The 23347-nt window shown below is 42.3% G+C and overlaps 1 protein-coding gene across 1 annotated transcript; it reads right to left on the minus strand.

Annotated features, from left to right (window-relative positions):
* Positions 1 to 16651: 16651 nt before the first annotated feature.
* LOC123369083 (olfactory receptor 1086-like) lies at positions 16652 to 20228 on the minus strand. The gene is made up of 2 exons (XM_045014449.1): positions 20213 to 20228; positions 16652 to 17616 (listed from the first exon to the last, which is right to left on the minus strand). Exons 1-2 carry the CDS (start codon positions 20226 to 20228, stop codon positions 16652 to 16654), a joined length of 981 nt encoding a protein of 326 aa, XP_044870384.1.
* Between the last annotated feature and the right edge of the window lie 3119 nt (positions 20229 to 23347).

Raw genomic sequence — 23347 nt, forward strand, 5'->3', positions numbered from 1 at the left:
GGCATTTTCTTCTTTCACTCATGACTGCTGTTCTGTGCCAGCTAGAGTGGCTCTTGACACTCAGTTGAAGGGGACAAATAAGCAGGCTGGTAGCAGGGCCTGAGTGAGGGAAGATATCAGTGTCTTAAGGGCCTAACTGGCTCCTACTACTTCAGTTGACTGCCTGTTCTCCTCAAGTGGGTTCAGGGAAGCAGCAGGAAACAGAAAGCTCCCTGAGAAGCCAGTGTTAATCAGTCCAGGCTCCTGGGGGGTGCTCAAGAGGTACAAAAGAGGTTCCTCCTCCTCTCTCTCCCTGCAGCTCTGGCTGCTTTCTGTTATTCCCTCTCCTCTTTTCTCCTGCCTGCCTGTTATGTCTCTTGTGCCCCCCTTCCTCCAGCACAGCACTCCACCATCTCTGTGCATCTAGAATGCATATGCCCCAGCACCAGACACAATTTTCTACACTCTAGGTCCTAGTGGCGCCCCCACCCACACACACAGTCTGGCACCTGAGGCGGCCGCCTCAGTTCACCTCATGGTAAGGCCAGCCCTGCCATGAGGCTCCATTGTGGGTCAGCCACATAATATGCAGGATTTATTTCTTACGGCCTATTTCATTTCCACACAAATGCATGGAAAATGTCTCTTCAGAATCACACTGTGGTGTCTGAGTTCATGCTTTCAGGATTTATGAACCTTCCAACTCTGCAAGTCCCTCTTTTCATTGTGTTCTCTGTGATCTATGTGATCAGGGTGGTGGGAAATCTCGGGATGGTCGTGTTAATCAAGATTGATCCACAACTTCATACAACCTCTCCGCCATACTGAGGATCCGCTCCACTGAGGGCAGGGGCAAAGCCTTCTCCACATGCGCCTCCCACCTGATGGCTGTCATTATGTTCTATGGTGCTATGATCTTTATATATTTACGACCCACCTCCAGCTACTCACATGATCAAGACCAGGTGGCCTCAGTGTTCTATACAGTGGTGATCCCCATGTTGAACCTCCTGATCTACAGCCTAAGGAACAAGGAGGTGAAGGACGCCCTGAGGACAGTGATTGGATGGAAAATGGGTCTTTGATGGACTATTAGGCCCAAACTCTGGGTCATAATGGACGATCTGAGCTCTGGGCTGTCACTCCCTAGGAAGGGTGGTGGTGGTGGGGATTAAAATTATGTTCTGCAGTAGCTTCCCTGGCCTTCACCAAACCTCTTCTGAAGGGGAGAGGATCAGTTTGGTAATAGGTCCACTAATCCTACTCCACCCATAGCAGCATGGGTATCTCCTATCCCATATCTGAGCTTCATGAAAGTATATACAATCCCTGCACAATCTTGACCACCCCTGTATTCTGCTCCCCCCGACCCTTCCCAGTACAATCCCACTGTTTCTTTTGCCAGCGAACAGCCATGGATCGAGAAGGAGGATTTATGTTGTGTCAGATAAATGAGAAGGAAACTCTGACTAGGCTGAAAACTGTGACCACTGATCCACTCTATCAAGACACACAGTTCTGCTGTTGTTTTGTCACTACTTTCCTTACCCCACACCCTAGTTTGTCTATTTTTTTCCACCTGTGGTGTGTCATCTAATTCCTAGACTGTAAACCCACTGGGGAAAGGACTGCATGTGTGACTTGTTTTCACAAAGCACTGAGTGCAAAGATGGTCCAGCATTTAAAACAGTAGTCTGCGTATCATTAGACCTAAGTTCGTTTCCCATAAGCTTCCTGTGTGATTTTTCTTCTAGTCATTGTGTGTCACAGTTTTCCTATCTGTAAAGTGAGGATAACAGCACTTCCCTACCTTACAGGGCTGTTCTGAAAATGAATACATTAAAAATTGTAGGGTGCTCGGCTATTACAGTAAATGGGTGTATATATGTAATTTTGATGGGTGGAGTATAATGGTGCTGTTATTCTTGTTTGGGGTAGCACATCAAAAATAATAATGGAATATGTGCTAATTTTTGTTTTTAGTCAGAAATCAGGAGAGGTGTGGGTGTGGAACACAGAAACTGAGAATCTCTAACAGGAGGAGGAATGGGTAAAGATGAGATTGCAGGCATGGAATAAAAAAAGTCTTTCATCAAACCACCATCGCAGCTGACACTTAATTGGATTCATTGGCCATGTCAGCAGAAAGCATAAGGATCAACTAGACAGCAGAGGTTATACTTTTAGGGGCAAGGGAGAAGTGGTTCCATTGGATCAGTAATGAGAAATATTGACAAAGGTAGCATTTGTATGTGGGAAACTGGAACAGCGTTGATTATGACCCAATACTTTGATTCACCAGTGTTTGATTATTTTTATTCTTTTGGTCATCTTCCCTGTCAATAAAATGTAATTATTTACTTCTAACAAAAATGCTCTGTTTCTTTACCTACAAGCAGTACATCTTTGTCTCTTCCTCTTACATTATCTTTCCTACCCTGAACTGTATGCTGTTGTACTCTATTGTGCTGTGTGCTCTTTCCCCTCACTGGGCTTCTCTTCCTTCACAATTTTCTACTGTGAATATCTTTTGGTAAATTCTGCATAGGATATTTTATTAATCATTTTAGTTTGATGTATCTCTCTAGGGTGCCGCACTGCCACACACCCTTTGCAAGCTTCACTGTGTTTAAACCCACAATTGCTGCATTTTAGTTCTTTTCCTCCAATACAGTTCTCCTACGAATGTTCTCCACATTTAACTCACCTTCTTTTCCACTTACAAACAGTCACCATATGCCCAGACCTTTGACATTTATAACATCTCAAAGGGGCCAGGATATATGGGTTTAACCCAGAAGAGTGGATATCTATTAACCTTCTCAGGTAGCATTGCACCTTTAAATGTGATTCAGATGTTGTGGATGGATTGTGTTCTCCTCCTCTTTTGCTAATCAGTTAGTTAACAACCAGCACTTGGTCCTCACCTAGACACCTTTTCATTTCATCCTGAGTCAAGCCTAGCGGAACCAAATACATTACCCCTCTTGCGTCTGTTATAAGTTTAGGTAGCTGGCAAGTTGCTTTTATTGTCTCTAAAATTGTAGTTTTAAGAAATGTCTTAGCCTGTTCCTTATGTGTACATTCTACTAATCAATCTGCACCCTTTCAGCTGTTATGTCTTTTATGCTCCATCTAATCCATTCTGCTCTTTCCAAGGGATAAACATCTCCTATCTTTGCATCTTCAGCTAGTGATTTGATAGTTATAAGAGGTCAGTCCTTTCCCACATCACTGGCTCCTCCCTCTTCCTCAGATACAAATATTTCTATTTTTTTTCTTCTTAATCTGAAGCCATTCTTCATCCCTTGCTGCTGCTTCTTCCTTATTTTCCAACATAACTTTCAGCCTTTCCCACACAGCCTATACTATCAGCTCAAGGCACCCCTGAGTTCCAAGCCCCAGCTCTCAGTCTTTCAACCAGTCTCTAGACAGTGGACAGCTGCTGCTACTGAGCTTAAAATGAGCCTGCTGATTCCTGCAAACAATCAGGGGGCTCAGTCAATCAGACAATTTCTATCAGGGATGCCTGTGCTCATTATGTTGCCAAGAGACTTGCTGTGCTGCAGGCTGGTTCCAGACTGTCAACATATTTCATATGGGCCACCAAATAACTGCAGACTGTGATTACTGTAAGGAACAATGAATTGTCTGCCTAGAGTGTCAAGGCAATAAGTAACCAGGGCTCAGTCACTCCTTCTGGATTCTGCTGCTTCAATTTTGGTTACATAAACTCAAACCTTCAGATCACTCACTCCCAAGGAAAAAAAAACACTAGTGCTCATTCAGGATTTCCAATTAGACTCTCTACTCCAGAGCTACAAAAATCACAGGTGTTTTAACTTGTGCAATGATTGAAGTCCGCCCTGGGAAACAAGACATGTTGATTGTGAATTCTGCATTATCTTATCCTTTGAGACTTTTATATTCCTCAGGGAGCAGCCCTCAAAGGTCAGAATCATGGATGCAGTTATCACTCCCCCATTCTGGGGAGAGTAACATAGAAATAGCCCTTTAGTTTCCTCAGGTAGATAGTATAAGGCTGCAGTTGGGATAAAACCTAGCAGTCAGCCAGTTTACACATCAACACTGTGTGCAGACCCCATATTACCATGGGTGAAACACAAAACAGCGACTCTCATGAGGATCATGTAGGGAGCATCTCTACTGAGCAATCTTCTCTTGGAGAAATCTGGGAAGAACTGCACTAGCATCTCAAGCAGAAGATGGTCTCTGCAGCCCTGCCTCACATTTATCTTCTTATGTGTGGGACAAACAATATATTTTAAAAAGCAGGTGCAATGATATCAAGATTCAGTCTTGTTCTCCTCCATATGTCATCAGCCATATGTCAAGTGGTAACATGCCTCAGACATGAGAGGAGAAGCCTAGATCTTAAAACTCACTGCCCCAATCCCTGCTTTTATAATTCATCTATTTGTCAAGTATCAGAGGGGTAGCCGTGTTAGTCTGGTTCTGTAGAAGCAGCAAAGAATCCTGTGGCACCTTATAGACTAACAGACGTTTTGCAGCATGAGCTTTCGTCCGAAGAAGTGGGTATTCACCCACGAAAGCTCATGCTGCAAAACTTCTGTTAGTCTATAAGGTGCCACAGGATTCTTTGCTGCTTCATCTATTTGTATATCTCATAATAAAACGAATGTGAGAGAAGCATGATTTCCATGAAGCTGCCCCGCAGCATCATATGGGGGCATCACAGGGAGTTGGCAGTCAGACCAGAAAGCCTAAAATTCAACAAGACTCTAGAGATTATGCTTCTGACTCATCCTTTGAACTGAGGCATATTGTCAGGGAAATCACTGGGTATTTGGGAAACTTGAAATCTTTTGGTTAGTTACACACCAGTGCTGTGAGTGTGATACCTTGTACCAGTGCCAAGTATTGTCTATTTATTAAACAAATTAAGGTTTAATTGGTGTTTTGACATTAGCACAGGGATTCATAGGTTACAAAAAAGGATATAGTACAATCCAAACAGCAGAACATCCTAGTAAAATAAGGAAGTTTGGGAGATCCTCTAAAATTTCCTTTAATTGTAGTAAATTTCAAGCCTTTAAAATGTTTAAAAAATTTTAAATGAAACATTTAGTTTTGGGTTGAGCAAAACATTTTGTTTGATTCAAAATGATTTTTTTTCTTTTTGATTCCCCGACATTTTTTGGAAAAAATCATTCAACCACCTTTCATCAACCACCTCCGTCTTCCACCAAGACACCTTCACAAACCTAGTTACCCTGTCTATTTCCCCGATCCGCCCAGCACCCACCTATTTCTCAGATACCTGCAGCACCCACCCACTGGCCACAGCTGCCAAGTTTTGTGCAGATCCATGTCCAACCCCTGCCATTACTTGGGGTAGGATGTAGTGACCTTAAGCTGAAGTATATGCTCATAAAAATATTTTTTGGTGGTGAAAATACAGATCTGGGTTAACCAAAACATTTTGCAAATTTATTTAGTATTAAGTGAATTGTTTTGGTAAAAAAAAGAACTAAAAATAATACCAAATCCCCCAGAAATATTTAATTTGATTTCTTCTAAGCAAACTGTTTCATTTTTTAATTCAAAAAGACTTTTCATTCAATGTTACTGTTTAAATTAAAAACAATCTTTAAAAAAGCTCAAACTTAAAATATTTCATTTCAAGTCAAGCAAAATATTTTGTTTGACCCAAAGTGATTTTGTTTGGCTAATTTTTTGGTTCATTGATCATTTAAAAAACAATTCTTTTTAGGTTAACCCCAAAGTACTTTTTATTTTATTTTATTTTATTTTTCAGAACTGCCACTCAACTGAAAAATCAGCTATTCCTAAGCACTGCCACAATACAAAAAAGTAATATTGTTAGATGAAAATACCTGCTCAATGTGCAGCAGCAGCCAAAATAGCAAACGGGATGTTAGGAACTATTTGGAAAGGGATAGATGATAAGACAGAAAATATCATAATACCACTAGATAAATCCAAGGTACATTTAAACCTTGAATACTGTGTGCATTTCTGGTCACCCCATCTCAAAAAAGTAGAATTGGAAAAGGTGCACAGAAGGGCAACAAAAATGATTAAGGGTATGGAACAGCTTCCATACGAGGAGCTATTTAAAAGACTGTGATTGCTTGTCTTAGAAAAGAGATGACTGAGGTGGGATATGTTAGAAATCTATAAAATCATGAATGGTGTGGAGAAAGTGAATATGGAAGTGTTATTTTACCCTTCCACATAACACAAGAACCAGCGGTCACCCAATTAAACTAATAGGCAGCAGGTTTAAAACAAACAAAAGGAAGTATTTCTTCACACAACGCACAGTCAGCCTGTGGTAGTTGTTGCCAGGGCATGTTGTGAAGGACAAAAGTATAATTGGGTTAAAAAAAGAATGAGAGAAGTTCACGGAAGATAGGTCCGTCAATGGCTAATAGCCATGATAGTCAGAGACACAAGCCCATGCTGGGTGTCCCTAAGCCTCTGACTGCCGAAAGCTGAGACTGAACAACAAGGAATGGATCACTCAATAATTGCCCTGTTCATTCCCTCGGATGCATTTGGCACCAGTCACTGTCTAGGATACTGGGCTAGATGGGTCATTGGTCTGGCCCAGTATGGCCATGCTTATATTCTTAATAATCATGCCTATACTTAATAAACAGCAAAAGAAATGGCCTAGGGCCAAATCCTTGGTTGACTTAATTCTGCACGGAAACACTGCCATCAATGAGGATACACCAGTTGAGACCATTGGAGAATCTGACCCACTGTATAGACAAGGCAGTCAATACATGGTAAAGGGTTTGATTTCTGGGAACCTAAGGCCAGTTTGTTTTGATTGGGACTGGTTTTGTTCTACGTCTTTATTAATGATCTGGATGATGGGATGAATTGTACCCTCAGCAATGGGTTACTTAGGGAGGTGGTGGAATCTCCGTCCTTAGAGGTTTTTAAGGTCAGGCTTGACAAAGCCTTGGATGGGATCATTTAGTTAGTGTTGATCCTGCTTTGAGCAGGGGATTGGACTAGATGACCGCCTGAGTTCTCCTCCAACCCTGATATTCTATGATTCTCTGATTGCTTTAAAAGGGCTTGACATTGTTGCAGGCTCGATGCAGGAATGGGGGACTGACTGGCCTGCGCTGCACAGGAGATTGGACTAGAGGATTCAAATGTTTCCCCTTAGCCTTGGAATCTATGAACCAATAAATCTACAAATGTTTTACTCTATGACTCTGAGGGGTAAAAGCCTCATGACTGACTGGCAGGCCGGCACCAGCTTTTTTGCCGCCCAAAGTGGCGAAGAGAGGGGAAAAAAGCCGCGATTGGTGGCTGCTCTACCACACTGCTTCATGCTTTGGCGGTAATTTGACGGCCCGTCTTTCCCTCCAAGAGGGACTGAGGGACCCACTGCCGAATTGCCGCCAAAGACCCAGACGTGCCACCCCCTTCCACAGTGTGCTGGTGCCTGGAGCCAGCCCTGTTGACTGGAGGGAATGTTCTAAACTGAGCATGATACCAGCTGAGCTGTCCTATCATCTTACACACATTAAAGAGTGTAATCCATTAGTTCAATGTTTTAATATAGGCCTTAAGAAAGGGTGGTTGACTATGGGAGGATAGGACTAGCACTGAAGTCTCTGGTGGCAGCACCTGAGAATCACTGGCCTCGATGATCCAATTGAGATCAGGGCCCTCTTGTGCATTTATCTTCCTTTAACTTTGATTTAGTTGAGGATTGGTCCTGCTTTGAGCACAGGGTTGGAGTAGATCAGGGGTAGGCAACCTATGGCACACGTGCCGAAGGCGGCATGCAAGCTGATTTTCAGTGGCACTCACATTGTCCAGGTCCTGGCCACTGGCCCGGGGAGCTCTGCATTTTAATTTAATTTTAAATGAAGTTTCTTAAATATTTTAAAAACCTTATTTACTTTACATACAACAATAGTTTAGTTATATATTATAGACTTATAGAAAGAGATCTTCTAAAAATGTTAAAATGTATTACTGGCATGCGAAACCTTAAATCAGAGTGAATAAATGAAGACTTGGCACACTACTTCTGAAAGGTTGCCGACCCCTGGACTAGATGACCTCCTGAGGTCCCTATGATTCTATGACTAGACTGTGTTAGAATGTATGTGTGGTGTGATCACACCAGCAGGACAACCATGTCCAACAACAGCTGAAGTGGGGCACTGGGAAACTGTGTTTGAAACTCACTGTCAACTGTGGTTCAAAATTCTAGGAGAGATACAGTCTCCAAGCCTATGGAAGTCAATGGAAGGTTTTCCATTGAGTTCAATGGGCTTTGGACCATGCCCTCAATGACAAAGAGCTGCCTTGAATTGCAGAATCAGGCCCCTGGAGCAGAGATTTCCCTCGTCGCTGTGTACTATGAGAGAGAATCTACTTTTGGAAATGAATCTTGCATACACCCATAGAGGAGAACTGGCAATTGAAGTTAGAAAAGTCATCAGGCCCTCTGAGCCTTCACCCAGTGCTCCCCAACCTCATACACACACTTCTAACTCCACTCTCTGGTGTGCTCGTTAAGGTAGTTTTCTCCAGGGTGTTAGTTATATGATGCTGATGCAATAATGAAAAACATCCTCTTTTAAAAAAACATTCTGACCAGTGTGGAATGGACACTGCAGATCTATACAGGAATGGTTCAAATTGGGTACACCAGAAATACATCAGTTTTGTCAATAAGACTATGGTGATCAAATTGATCTATTTACTCAGATGAGGCATGGCTTGTGAAGAAGCAAATGTGGCTATTTTACCACTCTAGCTGCCTTTTTTTTTTAAAGCCTCTGCAGTATGACACAGTGCAAATTCTCTCTGGATACAAACATCACTATTAATCAGGCATGCTTTTTAATGAGCTGCTCTGGGTATTGATTGCAAACCAATTATGTCTTTGTTCAAAAGTTTGTAATTGCCCAAGCTGCCAAGAGAAAATGAGGAAATGCTGGGGTTTAAGGAGCTGGCAAATAAATGGTCAGTGTCTCTGTAAAAGGACAGACAAAGATTTTACAGCAGGGTCTCAATGCTCTGGCTATTAAAAATGTATTTTGCCCCTACTGCCCTGTCTTCTGACATCATCTCACTTCCCCCTTCCCACAGAACAAATCAGTATCTTCTCTTCCCATTTATGCCCAGTGCTTGCACCTTTCCCTAGTAATATATTCCATAAGAGCTATGCATATTAATTAACCAACCCCATCAATGCAGCATTGTTCCTTAGAGGATATTTTACAGAACTTTTTCCAGGCTGGTTTTAAATGGTTCAAATGACAGGTGTGCTTCTGCTTCCCTTGGGAGGCTGCATCACAGCCTACAATGAGATCCTACAAGAAGATTCATGAGGACAGACTATTAGTCCAGCATGGAATATCACTGGCTTCAGTGTAAGGGTCTGTCCAGAGGGATCTTTCTGAAGGATGTCAGGTCTAACACAGCTAACTGCAACCTGCCTTAATCATAGAATCATAGAATATCGGGGTAGGAAGGGACCTCAGGAGGTTATCAAGTCCAACCCCTGCTCAAAGCAGGACCAATCCCCATCTAAATCATCCCAGCCAGGGCTTTGTCAAGCCTGACCTTAAAAACCTCTAAGGAAGGAGATTTAACCACTTCCCTAGGTAACCCATTCCAGTGCTTCACCACCCTCCTAGTGAAATTTTTTTTCCTAATATCCAACCTAAACCTCCCGCACTGTAACTTGAGACCATTACTCCTTGTTCTGTCATCAGGTACCACTGAGAACAGTCTAGATCCATCCTCTTTGGAACCCCCTTCAGGTAGTTGAAAGCAGCTATCAAATCCCCCCTCATTCTTCTCTTCTGCAGACTAAATAATCCCAGTTCCCTCAGCCTCGCCTCATAAGTAAGGTGCTCCAGCCCCCTAATCATTTTTGTTGCCCTCTGCTGGACTCTTTCCATGAATGTAAGGCTGGGGAAGGGGGTGTGGTGTGCAGGAAGGGGCTCAGGGCAAGGAGTTGGGGCAGAGGAGGGGTTCAGGGTGTATGAGGGGGCTCAGGGAAGGGGTTGGGGTGCAGGAGAGGTGTGGGATGCGGCAGGGGGTTGGGAGGCAGGCAGGGTGCGGCAGGGGGCTCAGGGTAGGGGGTTGGGGTGCTGGAAGGGCTCAGGATGCAGGCTCCGGCCCGGCACGCTTAACTGGAGCTGCTCCAAGGTGGCAGCAGCACGCACCGGGGCCAAATTAGCAATTTCTAAACAAATGACCAGTTATGAATAACAATTACAAATGACCAGTTAGAATATCTGAAGGAACATAAATGCACACCATGTAGAAGTCAAGCATAGGAGTTTATTACATACAGCGCTGATGGAGTGTCACCTTGCTTATTAGGCTCAGAGACACTGTCAATCAACCATTTTGATTATGAAATGCTGGGATGCCTCATGGGTGTAGTAATTGGGGTGCCTAATATTTCCATTCTCCTCTAAGGGCAGGAATTCGTGGTCAGAGTATATCTGCCATCATGCCCTGCGGTCTCCCCTTTTGGTGGGGGGAGATGGTGCATCCTGGGAACAAAGTAAGGCTGATTGCATTCATGCATCCATGGGGCCCAAACCAGTCATAAGGCCAGTTGAATGCACAGGGTTCAGACCCTAGTACAGGGCCTGTAGACATGCAAGAAGGACTATATACATGCATACAAGGGGCTAATTCTATGCATACATGCATGAGGCCTAAGCTTAGCATGTGGCCAATTGGATGCATGGGATTCAGAGTCTAGCATGGAATCATTATAAGTGGGCCCAGCCCACCAGGGGGCCAAGAAACCAGAAGGGGATGTACAAAGGGGCACCTTCCCAATAAAACCTACAGCCGCCACCCCCTCCCTCCCTCCTGGCCTGAAGACCCGTGGCTGATATCTTGGGTCCCACTCCCAAGAATAAAGCAGGGACAGTGACAAGAGGTTAAACTTATAAATTTCTTCATCCTCCAGGTACCAGAGATGATGAGGTTATAAGCTGTAGAAGGGATTTAATAAAGTGAGGGACTTCTAGGTTACTTTTGAGTTCTCCACTGAATGAGTGGAGTCTGTTGCCTCTCCTCTCACAGTGTAGTCTTTCTGCTCACACTCCAGTGAGAAAGGGCACAGATTGGTGTATAACAACTGGCAGTGTTCAGACCTAAATTCTCAGTGTGCTAACTAACGAAACGCAGGAGGATGTACCAGTGAGAATGTGTACAGACCACCACATCCAACTAGACAACAGGACAAATTACTCCTTAAGCACCTGCCTGTTACACGTGGAAAGAAAAAAGGGTGTGGTGTAGTTATAAGGGATTTCAATCTGGGAGACATGCTGGAGGTCGTAAAACGTCATCAGAGTTTCTATAAGTTATGGATAATATTTTTAGAACCCAAAAGGTATTGCACCCAATATGAGGTAACTATATTTTGAAACTCTTTATGAAGGGTAAAGACAAAGTAATCTAAGAACAGGAAATTGGTGGTTGCTTAAGGACTGGTGATCGTGACCTGTTTACATTCAATATGGACAAACAGAGGAGTCCCAACCATTAATAGATAGACTTGGTACTTCACAGAGGTGCTACAGATCAATGCTGCATGGAAAAGGATCTCTCTATGTCAGGGTGAGGTGGTGAGGTTTGCGGTGTTGCACCTTTTCTATGAATGCAGACGGCTATGTGATAAATTATGAACTCCATTTTGTATTTTGAGTTGAACACATGTCTAAACTTGTCCAAGGCAAACCTACTGAATTGCAATCCAGACAGCGGCCCTGCCCTGGAAAGGGGCTTGAAACCTCCATGAAGGACTTATCACTGAGAAGTCATCAAAATTGCAACACGGAGATATTGACTTTAAATGACTCTCAGGTACTGGCCCACCCCAACAGCCATTTTCTATACAGATAGAACCATTTTCTATACAGATGGTGACAGCATGACTTGGGGAGGGGAGTGGAACATCTCAGGGAAGCACATGGCCAGGAAACAGAGTCTCTACTGGGGTGCTGCTCTGAGCATGGGGCCAACCATTGCCACATATAAGGACGTGCCGAAGAGATGTCAGGAGGGACCTTTCCCAACCTGCAGTGCTGAGAAGTCTCAGACTCACAAGATGAGATAAGAACAGACCTAGGGGAAGGTGGATCTCAGGACTTTTGTTTTTTCAAAAGATCTGCAACTCTTGAGTGGTTTAATAGCAAAATCTCTGCCGTTTAAAAAAAATCTGCGTCCCTTGCTGTCCTTCCATGTTGTCCCTGAAACTGTTAAACTAGAAGCCCAGAAAGTCCATAGCCGAGGGCTGGCCATATCATTAGGCAAACTGAGGCTGCCGCCTCAGGTGCCAGACTGTGGGGGGAGCGCCACTAGGACCCAGAGTGTAGAAAATTGTGTCTGCTGCTGGTGCATATGTTTTCTCTCTGCTCTAGATGCACAGAGATGGTGGAGTGCTGTGCTGAAGGAAGGAGGGCACAAGAGACATAACAGGCAGGCAGGAGAAAAGAGGAGAGGGAATAACAGAAAGCAGCAGGAGCTGCAGGGAGAGAGAGGAGGAGGAACCTCTTATGTACCTCTCGAGCACCCCCAGAGCCTGGACTGATTAACACCAGCTTCTCAGGGAGCTTCCTATTTCCTGCTGCTTCCCTGAACCCGCTTGAGGAGAACAGGAAGACAACTGAAGTAGTAGGAGCCAGTTAGGCCCTTAAGATGCTGATATCTTCTCTCACTCAGGCCCTGCTACCAGTCTACTTATTTGTCCCCTTCAACTGAGTGTTGAGAGCCACTCTAGCTGGCACAGAACAGCAGTCATGAGTGAAAGAAGAAAACGCCTCTCTGGGGCAGCATTCAGAAAAAGAAAGAAAGCAAAGGAAGCTTTTCTATCTAAGCAGGAAGGAGCTCTCCTGAGATACATAGACACAAATGTTCACGGTGAGCCTTCCGACCCCAGTGAAGATGTGAGTGGTGAGGAGATGCCTGATCTTCCGGTTAGAGTGCAGGTGACCTGGCAGCTACTGCAGCATCCATATCTCCATCTCAAATGGATGTAACCATGCACATTCCTGAAGAAAAATGTAGATCAGAGAAGAGTGTGATGGAGGCACAAGAAACAGCTGCTGCTGAGTTTAGTTCCTTAAATCTAGATGATCCTGGACTGTGGACCCACTTGAGCAGTAGCCTAAGGGACTTCCTTGTACTGCATGGGCCACAGCAAGTGAAAAACTTCATGTTCCCCAAAGACAATGAAAATCGAAGTTTTCATCCAACACATTCCTGGCTTGAAATCCCCAATGGTGACAAAGTGGAGAGGCCATGGCTTATGTACTCAAAAACCCAGAATGCTGCATACTATTTTTGTTGCAAACTCTTCCAGTCTAATGTTCCAGCCACATTGGGTTCTACAGGAACAAAGGACTGGAAAAATCTGTCTAGAAATCTGACATGCCATGAGAAGGCTGCAAATCACCAGAGAGAATTCCATAGGTAGAAAGAGCTTGAGATGAGTCTAAGGTTAAATGCCACCACAGAAGATCAGTATCAATAGAGGATTGAATCAGAGTCTCTTTACCGGCAAAATTGCCATCGTGAGAATGTTTGCTACCCAAAATCTAGCACTGCGTGGCAGTTCAGATCAGCTATATGTGCCAAACAATGGAAACGACTTTAAAATTGTGGAGCTGATGGCTGAGTTTGATGCTGTACTCCAGGAGCATCTAAGAAGAGTCACTACCCAAGAAATCTACACACACCACTACCTTGGAAAAACAATTCAAAATGAGATCATATAGTTAGTGGCAACAAAAGTCAAACAGAAGGTTGTGGCAGATCTGAAGTCAGCAAGATATTACTCTGTTATTCTGGACTGCACACCTGACATCAGCCATACGGAACAAATGACTTTAATGCTGTGTTTTGTAACAACAGAACCTAGTGAAAATGTCCCTGCAATGGTGACTGTCAGAGAGCATTTTCTAGAATGTATTGACATTGATGATACTACAGGAGCTGGTATAACAAATGTTAAAAAGATGGAAGATATGGGAATTGCGATAGCTGATGTGAGAGGTCAGGGCTACGATAATGGTGCCAACATGAGAGGAAAGACGTTCTGAAGAGTGCATAGAAGTTGGCAGAGGAACTTCACACTGAAGCTATTTTCCCACCCATTCAAGAGTCATCGAGGAAGAAGACATTTTGATTACGAGGCACAGGATAATCCCATAAGAGACCCCAAACAACAATTCAAAGTTGAATTCTTTAACCAGGTGCTAGATTGTGCAATACAGTCAGTTGAAGAACGTTTCATGCAGCTCAAGGAACACAGCAGTATATTTCGGATGTTGTATGATACTCCAAAACTCCTCACTATACCTGAGAAGACCTACATCAGCCATGCAGGGCACTAGAGACAGTGTTGACACATGATGACATGTGCGATATTGATGTTAGTCCAAATATCTTTGACTAGCTGGTCAGTATCTTGGGTGGTGGCTTCTATTATTTCAGCTATCTTACTTCATAAAGGACCTTAACTGCTTCCTCCATTTATCCTGAATGAATGGTGGCTAGCACACCCAAAAGATTTAGCATGGTCTGGATTGCCCATAGATTAAAGACACCCTTGTTGGCAGCCACCAGCATAATTTTATTTATGTTATTTTATTTTATTTTATTTTATACATTGGTAATTGTTGGTTTGGTAATTGGCTCTCTCATTGATTTGGCAATAGGTATTTGGTGTGCTCATTAGTAATGGGTATTCTAAATGGTTGTTTATAATTGATATATTAATTGGTGATTGGCAATTTGGTATTGTTATTGGTAACTACTTGTTCTAATTTGTATAATAAAACACATTATTTATTATTTTTATTATACAAATTGCAGTAGCAAATTAGCAGTTTCTAAACAAATGACCAGTTATGAATAACAATTACAAATGACCAGTTAGAATATCTGAAGGAACATAAATCCACACCATGTAGAAGTCAAGCATAGGAGTTTATTACATACAGTGCTGATGGAGTGTCACCTTGCTTATTAGGCTCAGAGACACTGTCAATCAACTGGTTACAATGGGTTATATGGATTTATCATGGGAGGGGGAAAAGTGACGGGGTAGGTAGACCCAAACCCCAGATAGGTCTAGCAGCAAGACAAGAGAGCACAGTAGCCAATGGTCAAAGGTTACATAATGTCTCCGCCCATGGTTTCAGGTTAACAAGTTAACATTTAATTAGTTCTTTAATGAAATGCATTAATATAAAATATATTATATGGGGTCCATAGGAATGAAGCAACTCCTCTGATTGTCCAACAGGTACATACCTAGGGGTTGAAGCAAAGAAACAGTGAAAGTACATGGCAATAAAGATTGTCTTTCAAGTTGCTCATTTTAAGGCAGGCATTGGTCCCTGGGAAAGAGAGGTGGGAGGAGGCCATATCTTATACGGACGTGCTTGAACCTTTCATAAACTCAAGGTTGGTGTGTGGGAAGAACTTCTCTCTACAGAAGAAACAAACACAACAGAAACAGGATTTCTTTGTTCTGTTCTGCAACTTTGAATAAGACACAATTATTCAGTTATTGCTCCAACATCTGGCATTTTGCTGATTAGGCTTTTTTTAGCAAAGCAAGGTTATCTTTTGTTTATTCTGCTTTCTCTTAGCTAATCACTATTTGCTAGGCCTCTGGTCTCTTGACCAAACTCTGGACTTCAGGTCTGGAAAAGAGCTGGCACAATCCATATACCAAGTTATTACATAAGCTGCACATGGATTTTAACCCTTCAATATCAGCCTCCCACCCCCCTGTACCCTGTTACAATGTAATAGCAAGCATTTGTATTGTATATTCACCTGTAATTAAGTAAGCCAGCAAACAGATATAAACCTTGTGTAATGCAAATGAATGTTAACAGGAGTGTTAATTCCTGCACATTAAAAACCCGTGGTGTGTGAGATTAAAGATCAAACTCTCTAAATGCATTCCTCTTTTCCCATCACGAAGAAAGAACTCACATGGGGGCCATCCTGCCAACTTGGTTTCTGTGAGAAGAAGCAATAGATATGGAAACAAGGAAAAATTCTTCATCTCTTGGCTTTTTGGATGCTAACATGGCAGAAAACTGAACCAGGAGGTGGAGATCCCCAGAATTATTCTGAGTAGCCCTGAAAGACTTTTGGGAAAGAGACGGAACTCTACGTTTCTTCTACCTTTTGAAATTATGGGCTGTGACTCACCTGTACATATATTTTTTTATCTGCTTTAACCTCTCAATAACTCTCATTTCCTCACGTCCTCTTCCTGGTCCCAGATCACCTTTAGGACATGCTGGAATGCCTATCTTGGCTCCCTTGCTCCAAGATGAACAATATGTAGAAGTCAGATGCCTCTGTTGAATATGCTTGCGGGTAGGTACAGATTTGCCTATCAAAGTTGCCCAGATTGGGTATAGGTTCTGAGATTACTGGGTTGGAATTGAGCCTCAGGTAAGCAAATCAGAGAATTTCCTAGGAAGAAGGATTCGGCTTTTGTTGTTGTCAATGCTGTTGACAGAAGGGTTATACATAAAATTCATTAAATACATTACACAAGTGAGAAGTTGATACATTACTTCCTTTGAAGCCATGCATTCTTTATTGTTTTATAAAATTGTTAATTATTAAATTTATTGGCAAACAATTTTATCTTAATTAAGGCTCTCAGGGCATCCTTCACATCTTGGTTTCTCAGGCTGTAGATGAGGGGGTTCAGCATGGGGATCACCACGGTATACAATACAGAGAATATTTTGTCTTGGTCCAAAGAGTAACTGGATGTGGATCGGAAATTCAACAAGAGAATTGTCCCATGGAATATGGTGACAGCCGTCAAGTGGGAGGTGCATGTGCTGAAGGTTTTCCATCTCCTATTGGTGGAGGGGATCCTGAGGATGGTGCTGAGGATGTAAATATAGGATACCAAGACTGATAGAATAGTTATTATTTCAATTAGTCCAGCAAGGTTAAATATCAGGAGTTCATTCGTATAGGTGTCAGAGCAGGAGAGCGATAACAATGATGTAATAGCACAGAAAAAATGATTTATCTCAGATCCACAGAAGGACAAACTGAATGTGAAACCTGTGTGTACCATGGAATGCAATAGGCCAATTATGTACGACCCAGCTACCAGTGAGACACAGACTCTAGGGGACATGATAATTGTGTAGAGCAGAGGGTTACAGATGGCCACATACCGATCATAGGCCATCACAGCCAAGAGGAAACATTCTGTAGTGCCCAGGGCTAGAAAGAAGTACAATTGTGCTGCACAGCCAGCCCAAGAGATGGCTTTTCTCTCCTCTAGGAAGCTCACAATTGTCTTGGGTGCGGTCACAGAGGAGTAACAGATATCCAGGAAAGATAAATTACTGAGGAAATAGTACATGGGGGTGTGAAGCCGAGATTCAATCCTAATTAACATGATAATTCCAAGATTCCCCACCAACGTGATGGTATAAATAGCTAGAAAGAATGCAAAACTGATGGTTTGAAGTGTTGGGTTTTCTGTTAATCCCACAAAAATGAATTCAGTGGCCTCCGTGGTATGGTTATCCACAGCCATTTTGTCTAAACGGAGTTACCTATATTTGACAAAAGAGAAGAGACAGACATTAGATGAGATTATATAGGCAGCTAAATTAACTGCATAGACATGAACCATTTGTGTCAATCACTTTCTTGCTTTGTAGTCATAACTCCATGTGCATGAAGAGCTATGTTAGAAAATGTTTCCATACCCCAGTAAGAGCCGTTTACACCACATCCTGGTGCTATTTGGTGTTTTTTAAACATTAGGACTGGAGAAAACTCACTTGCCCAACACAGGCTCAAAACCACAGAGAACACACATTCTCTGGGTATGTCTGCACTGCAACAAAGGTGTATTCTTAACTAGGGTTAAAATAGCAGTGAAAATGTGACAACTCAGCTTTTAATTTGGTTTAGCAACTTGAGTTAAAGCCATATGGAAGCCTGGGATTTAAATCAAAGTGCTAACTCAAGATAGAAGTCCAGTTGCCATATCCTCACTGCTATTTTCACTTGAGTTAGTTCATGCAGGTTAGCTAACTCATGGCAAGAACACACATTTTAATGCAGAGTAAACACGCCACCAGACCTTTACAAACAATCACATTAGGAATCTGGCTTTCAAACAAAGGGCTAATTAGAAACAACCCCTCCGAAGCAAAACTTGGCTTTAGAAAAAGTTAATGTTTAACGTCCACCCCCACGCCCCCAACCCCGCTTCTGCTCTTCAGCAATCCAAACACAATAACTATTTCCTCACTTCCTCTTCCTGGTCTCAGATCACCTTTAGGACACGCTGGAATGCCTGTCTAGGCTCCCTTGCTCCAAGGTGAACAATATGTAGGAGTCAGAAGCCGTGGTGTGGGTCTTCATAAAGGATTTTGGTAGGATTTTAATTAATAGTTTTATAGGTATGTTTGTGTTCTATTCTTTAGCCTGACAATAGTGTACATTTAAAATATTGTCAAGGGAACCCAGAACATTGGATGGGCCATCTTTTATTGTAGGAAAAATCAAAATCAATCAATAAATAAATATAGTCCTTATGCATCTAGATTAATCGATTTTAAGTCAAGAAAGGACTATTAGATCCTCTCGTCTGACATCATGTATAACACAGGCCATAAAAATTCACTCCGTTACTCCTGTACTGAGCCTAATAACTTGTTTTTGATTAAGGCATTCAGACCTGAAGACATCAATAGATGGAGAATTCCCAATTACTTTGGTAGTTAGTTCCCATGGTTAATCATCCGCACTGCTAAATGATGCACTGCTTGTTATTAGCGCAACAGATTTACATGAAACAATAGACATATGAAATCATGAGTGGATTATTTTAAAAAAGAGTTTTTCTCTAAGAAATACATGTACATATATTTACATACAATTATACTCGAGGAACACAGCCACTATCAATGTGACACTAATATATACTGCAGAAATACTCACCACAAATTAATATACATTTCTTACACAATAGGATAAGAAATGCCAGATCACAGCTTCCACAAAACACATTCATACACCTGAGATGCCACATCACTGATATTGTTCACATTGTCTAACAGATCATTCATATCATTTCCATTCCTAGAAATAATCTTCTGCTCCACCAACACATCCTACTGTGAGAAACAATAGTGCCTGATTCAAAGCTCCATTGAAGTAAATGAAAAGAATGCAGGGTACAGGATGGAAAGAAAAATTGGAGCTGTGTGCAGTAGAATGTAGAGAAGTGCAGGAGGCATGGGGAATTTGGGGTGTGTGCTGTGTAAAAGAATGTGGAGGGGAGGAAGGAAGGGGAAAGTGAGGGTACACTCCAGATGCTATGTGCTCTTCCAGAGTAGTCAGAGAGTAGCAATGAATCTGTCTATAAGAGAAAATTTAAAAATATCTCTCTTTAAATCATCAGAAATATCACCATGGTAACATTATCATTGTGTTTTAGTGCTCAAGTATAAAAGTAAAATAAAACAAAAACAAACAACCACCAACAAAATTCCCAGGGAAACGTATGTTAAGATGGAGTTAAGTTTCAGAATATGTATCAGTAAAATAAATTAGAAGGATGGTGTGATTATCCCAAAATAAGAGAAATCCTGGAAAATGTAAGATTTAAATCCAAACATGTCAAGGTATGGACAGTTAAGCCACCCAATAAGCCTTAACTCTACTCTGCAGTGACACCATGAAAGGAGAAAAAACAGGAAAAAAGTATTCAAAAATTGGTTAAATCTCATCCAACCCCCACTGTGTTCTCTCCCAAATGTTTCTCTCTCTTTTGCTCTCTCTCTCTCTCTCTCTCTCTCTCTCTCTCTCTCTCTCTCTCTCACACACACACACACACACACACACACACACACACACACACACACCTTTTCATTGTGCATCAGAATGGAAGCACATTTCAAACCTTGAAATATTTTGCCAAACAAGAATTCTTGTTTTCTGACTTGGTGTTGGTGGATCCAAACAGCTTGGGAAATTCAGTGTCACTGCCCTCTGAACACCAGATAGGTGGGCTGTCACAACACTAGAGCTGGGAAAATAACTGAGTTTTCAATTTAGCCAGCAAACCAAAAAAATGAGGAAAATAAATTATCAGATTGGTTTAGAAAATGTCCAGAATCTGTCAGCAAATCAGAGGAGGTGCACATAAGGGTGACCAGCCAGCAAGTGTGAAAAAATGGGACAGGGAGTGGGGGGTAATAGGAGCCTATATAAGAAAATGACCCAAAAATCAGGACTGTCCCTTCAAAATCGGGACATCTGGTCACCCTAGACATGAGTGTAACCATGCTCCCCTTTGTAACCTATTGCCCAGCATGGTTTTATCTGTACCTGGGATGCAGGAGACATCCCCTACTCTGGAATAGGGGCTTGAATTCAGTTCTTTTTCCTTTGTGAGGCACCAGACTTGTAGGCTATAGGCCAATGTGGGATGAGTTGCTCTCAGACAGTCCTGCTGAAGTTGTTCTACTGTGTACAAATAAAGAGTAGGACAGAGAGAATGTCCCTAGAACCTGGTGATTAAAGGACTCATCTAGCCAGTAGAAGATGTTATTTCAAATCCCTTCTCTGACTCAGAGAAAGGGGGCTTGAAGCCACATCAGCTGCTTCCTCGGTGAGTGTCGTAATCACCAGGCTTCAGAGCTGATTGTGTGCTCTCTTTTCCACCCGATGAATATTGAAGTATTTATACACAATGGAATAACTTCAACAAGAGAGATGGAGAGCCATCCATTCCAGAATAGCCTATAGTCTGGCAGCCAGACTGCTCATGGTGGTAGGGAGAGCGCTGAGTTCACATCCTTGCTCCAGTGTGAGAATTGAGACCTTGGTCTACTGCACCCCTGGCAGGTGGAGGTTGTTAATGAGATGCACACAAGCATTGTTTGCTGGCTATGCAAAAAAACTGTTTCCCAGGTGAAGCTCTTTGGGGATAAACTATTTGCCTTCAAATTTTCTCCCAGCTCCAGTCACAGCAAATACGTAGATCTCCAGCCAGGGTAATTGCATCATCAACCTTGACATCTCATTCTGGTGCCTGAGTTGCAAAAATCAATTCCTGATTCTGAACTTCCCCTGCTGCAGCTTAAGCCCCCTTTTTGTGACCTCAGCAGCTTTACTGAGAGTAATCAGTCCCCATCCTCTTTATGACATACCGGTCTAGATCCAGGAAAGTTCTATTGCTTTTCTTGTCTTTTCTCCTCACTTTTCATGCCCTACTCCCTTAAATTCTCTCCCCTCTTCCCCCAATAATAAAAAAAAAAGAATTTAAGCTGTCTATTTTCCTTTCTTTGTGCTCTGGGCCTTACATCTTACCTGAACTACCGGAAAACAATTCTTCAAAGACCAAGGGAATTTGGTGTACAGATGAGATGCTACTGGAGCGTTTTATTTGTTCTGAAACCTTCTGGGAATGAGCTCTGTGTCTCAGATGGCTCTTCAGAAGCAATCACAATTCTCCTCTGTCTTTCAAGAGAATGAGAATGTGGCTCAGATTATGTACATTTATATTTTTAATGGTTTGATTGTATGTACTGTTCCTCCTTTCTGAATAAAAATATTTATTTCCGTGGAGAAGGTTATGGCTAAGATACTTCCATTCCAACATAAGAAGGGAAAACAAACTCACAAAGGATGCTGCCAGTCAGGATTCAGGCACATTTACTGAGCATCTTGGGGCTTCTAGACTGACATGGGAAATCACAAGGCCTTGAAGGGGGACAGGATAACTAAAAACAGACCACTGGCTATGAAGTTACATCCATTCTAGCTTTTTTATTGGATTCTTATGGGTGGGTTGGGGAACTGGTGTTAGTGGTGAAAGAGTCAACTGTGAAACAAAGATTCTAAAACATTCTGGGGTCAAGCCCTGGAAACTTTTCAGATTTGCATCTGATAATGGTGCTTTGGACCCACTCTATGTCTTTCTGAAGAACATAAGAACAGCCATATTGGGTCAGACTAAAGGCCAGTGTAGCCCAGTATCCTGTTTTCCAACAGTGGCCAATGCCAGGTGCTTCAGAGGGAATGAACAGAACAGGTAACCATCAAGTGATACATTCCCTGTTGCCCACTCCCAGCTTCTGGCAAACAGAGGGTAGGGACATCATCCCTGCCCATCCTGGCTAGTATCCATTGATAGACCGATCCTCCATGAACTTGTCTAGTTCTTTCTTGAACCCTGTTATAGTCTTGGCCTTCACAACATCCTCTGACAAAGAGTTCCACAAGTTGACTGCGCACTGTGTGAAGAAATACTTCCATTTATTTGTTTTAAACCTGCTGCCTATTAATTTAATTTGGTGACCCCTAGTTCTTGTGTTATGAGAAGGAGTAAATAACACTTCCTTATTTACTTTCTTCACACCACTCATGATTTATAGACCTCAATCATATCCCCCTTTAGTTGTCTCTTTTCCAGGCTGAAAAGTCCCAACCTTATTAATCTCTCCTCAAACGGAAGCCATTCCGCACCCCTAATCATTGTTGTTGCCCTTTTCTGAACCTTTTCCAATTCCAATATATCTTTTTTGAGATGAGGCAACCACATCTGCATGCAGTATTCAAGACGTGGGCATACCATGGATTTATATAGAGGCAATGTGATATTTTCTGTCTCATTATCTACCCCTTTCTTAATGATTCCCAATGTTCTGTCTGCTTTTTTAACTGCTGCTGCGCATTGAGTGGATGTTTTCAGAGAACTATCCACAATGACTCCAAGATCTCTTTCTTGAGTGGTAACAGCTAATTTAACCCCCTTATTTTATATGTATAGTTTGGATTATGTTTTCCATTGTGCATTGCTTTGCATTTATCCACACTGAATTTCATCTGTCATTTCCTTGCCCAATCACCCAGTTTTGAGAGATCCTTTTGTAGCTCTTCGCAGTCTGCATGGGACTTAACTATCTTGAGAAGTTTTCAACCATCTGCAAATTTTGCCACCTCACCGTTTACCCCTTTTTCCAGATCATTTATGAATATGTTGAATAGGACTGGTCCCAGTACAGACCCCTGGGGGACACCACAATTTATCTTTCTCCATTCTGAAAACTGACCATTTATTCCTACCCTTTGTTTCCTATCTTTTAACTAGTTACCAATCCATGATAGGACCTTCCCTCTTATTCCATGACAGCTTACTTTGCTTAAGAGCCTTTGGTGAGGGACCCTGTCAAAGGCTTTCTGAAAATCTAAGTACACTATATCCACTGGATTCCCCCTTGTCCACATGCTTGCTGACCCCCTCAAAGAATTCTAGTAG

This window comes from Mauremys mutica, chromosome 4, assembly GCF_020497125.1.
Source record: "Mauremys mutica isolate MM-2020 ecotype Southern chromosome 4, ASM2049712v1, whole genome shotgun sequence".
Lineage (NCBI taxonomy): Eukaryota > Metazoa > Chordata > Testudines > Geoemydidae > Mauremys > Mauremys mutica.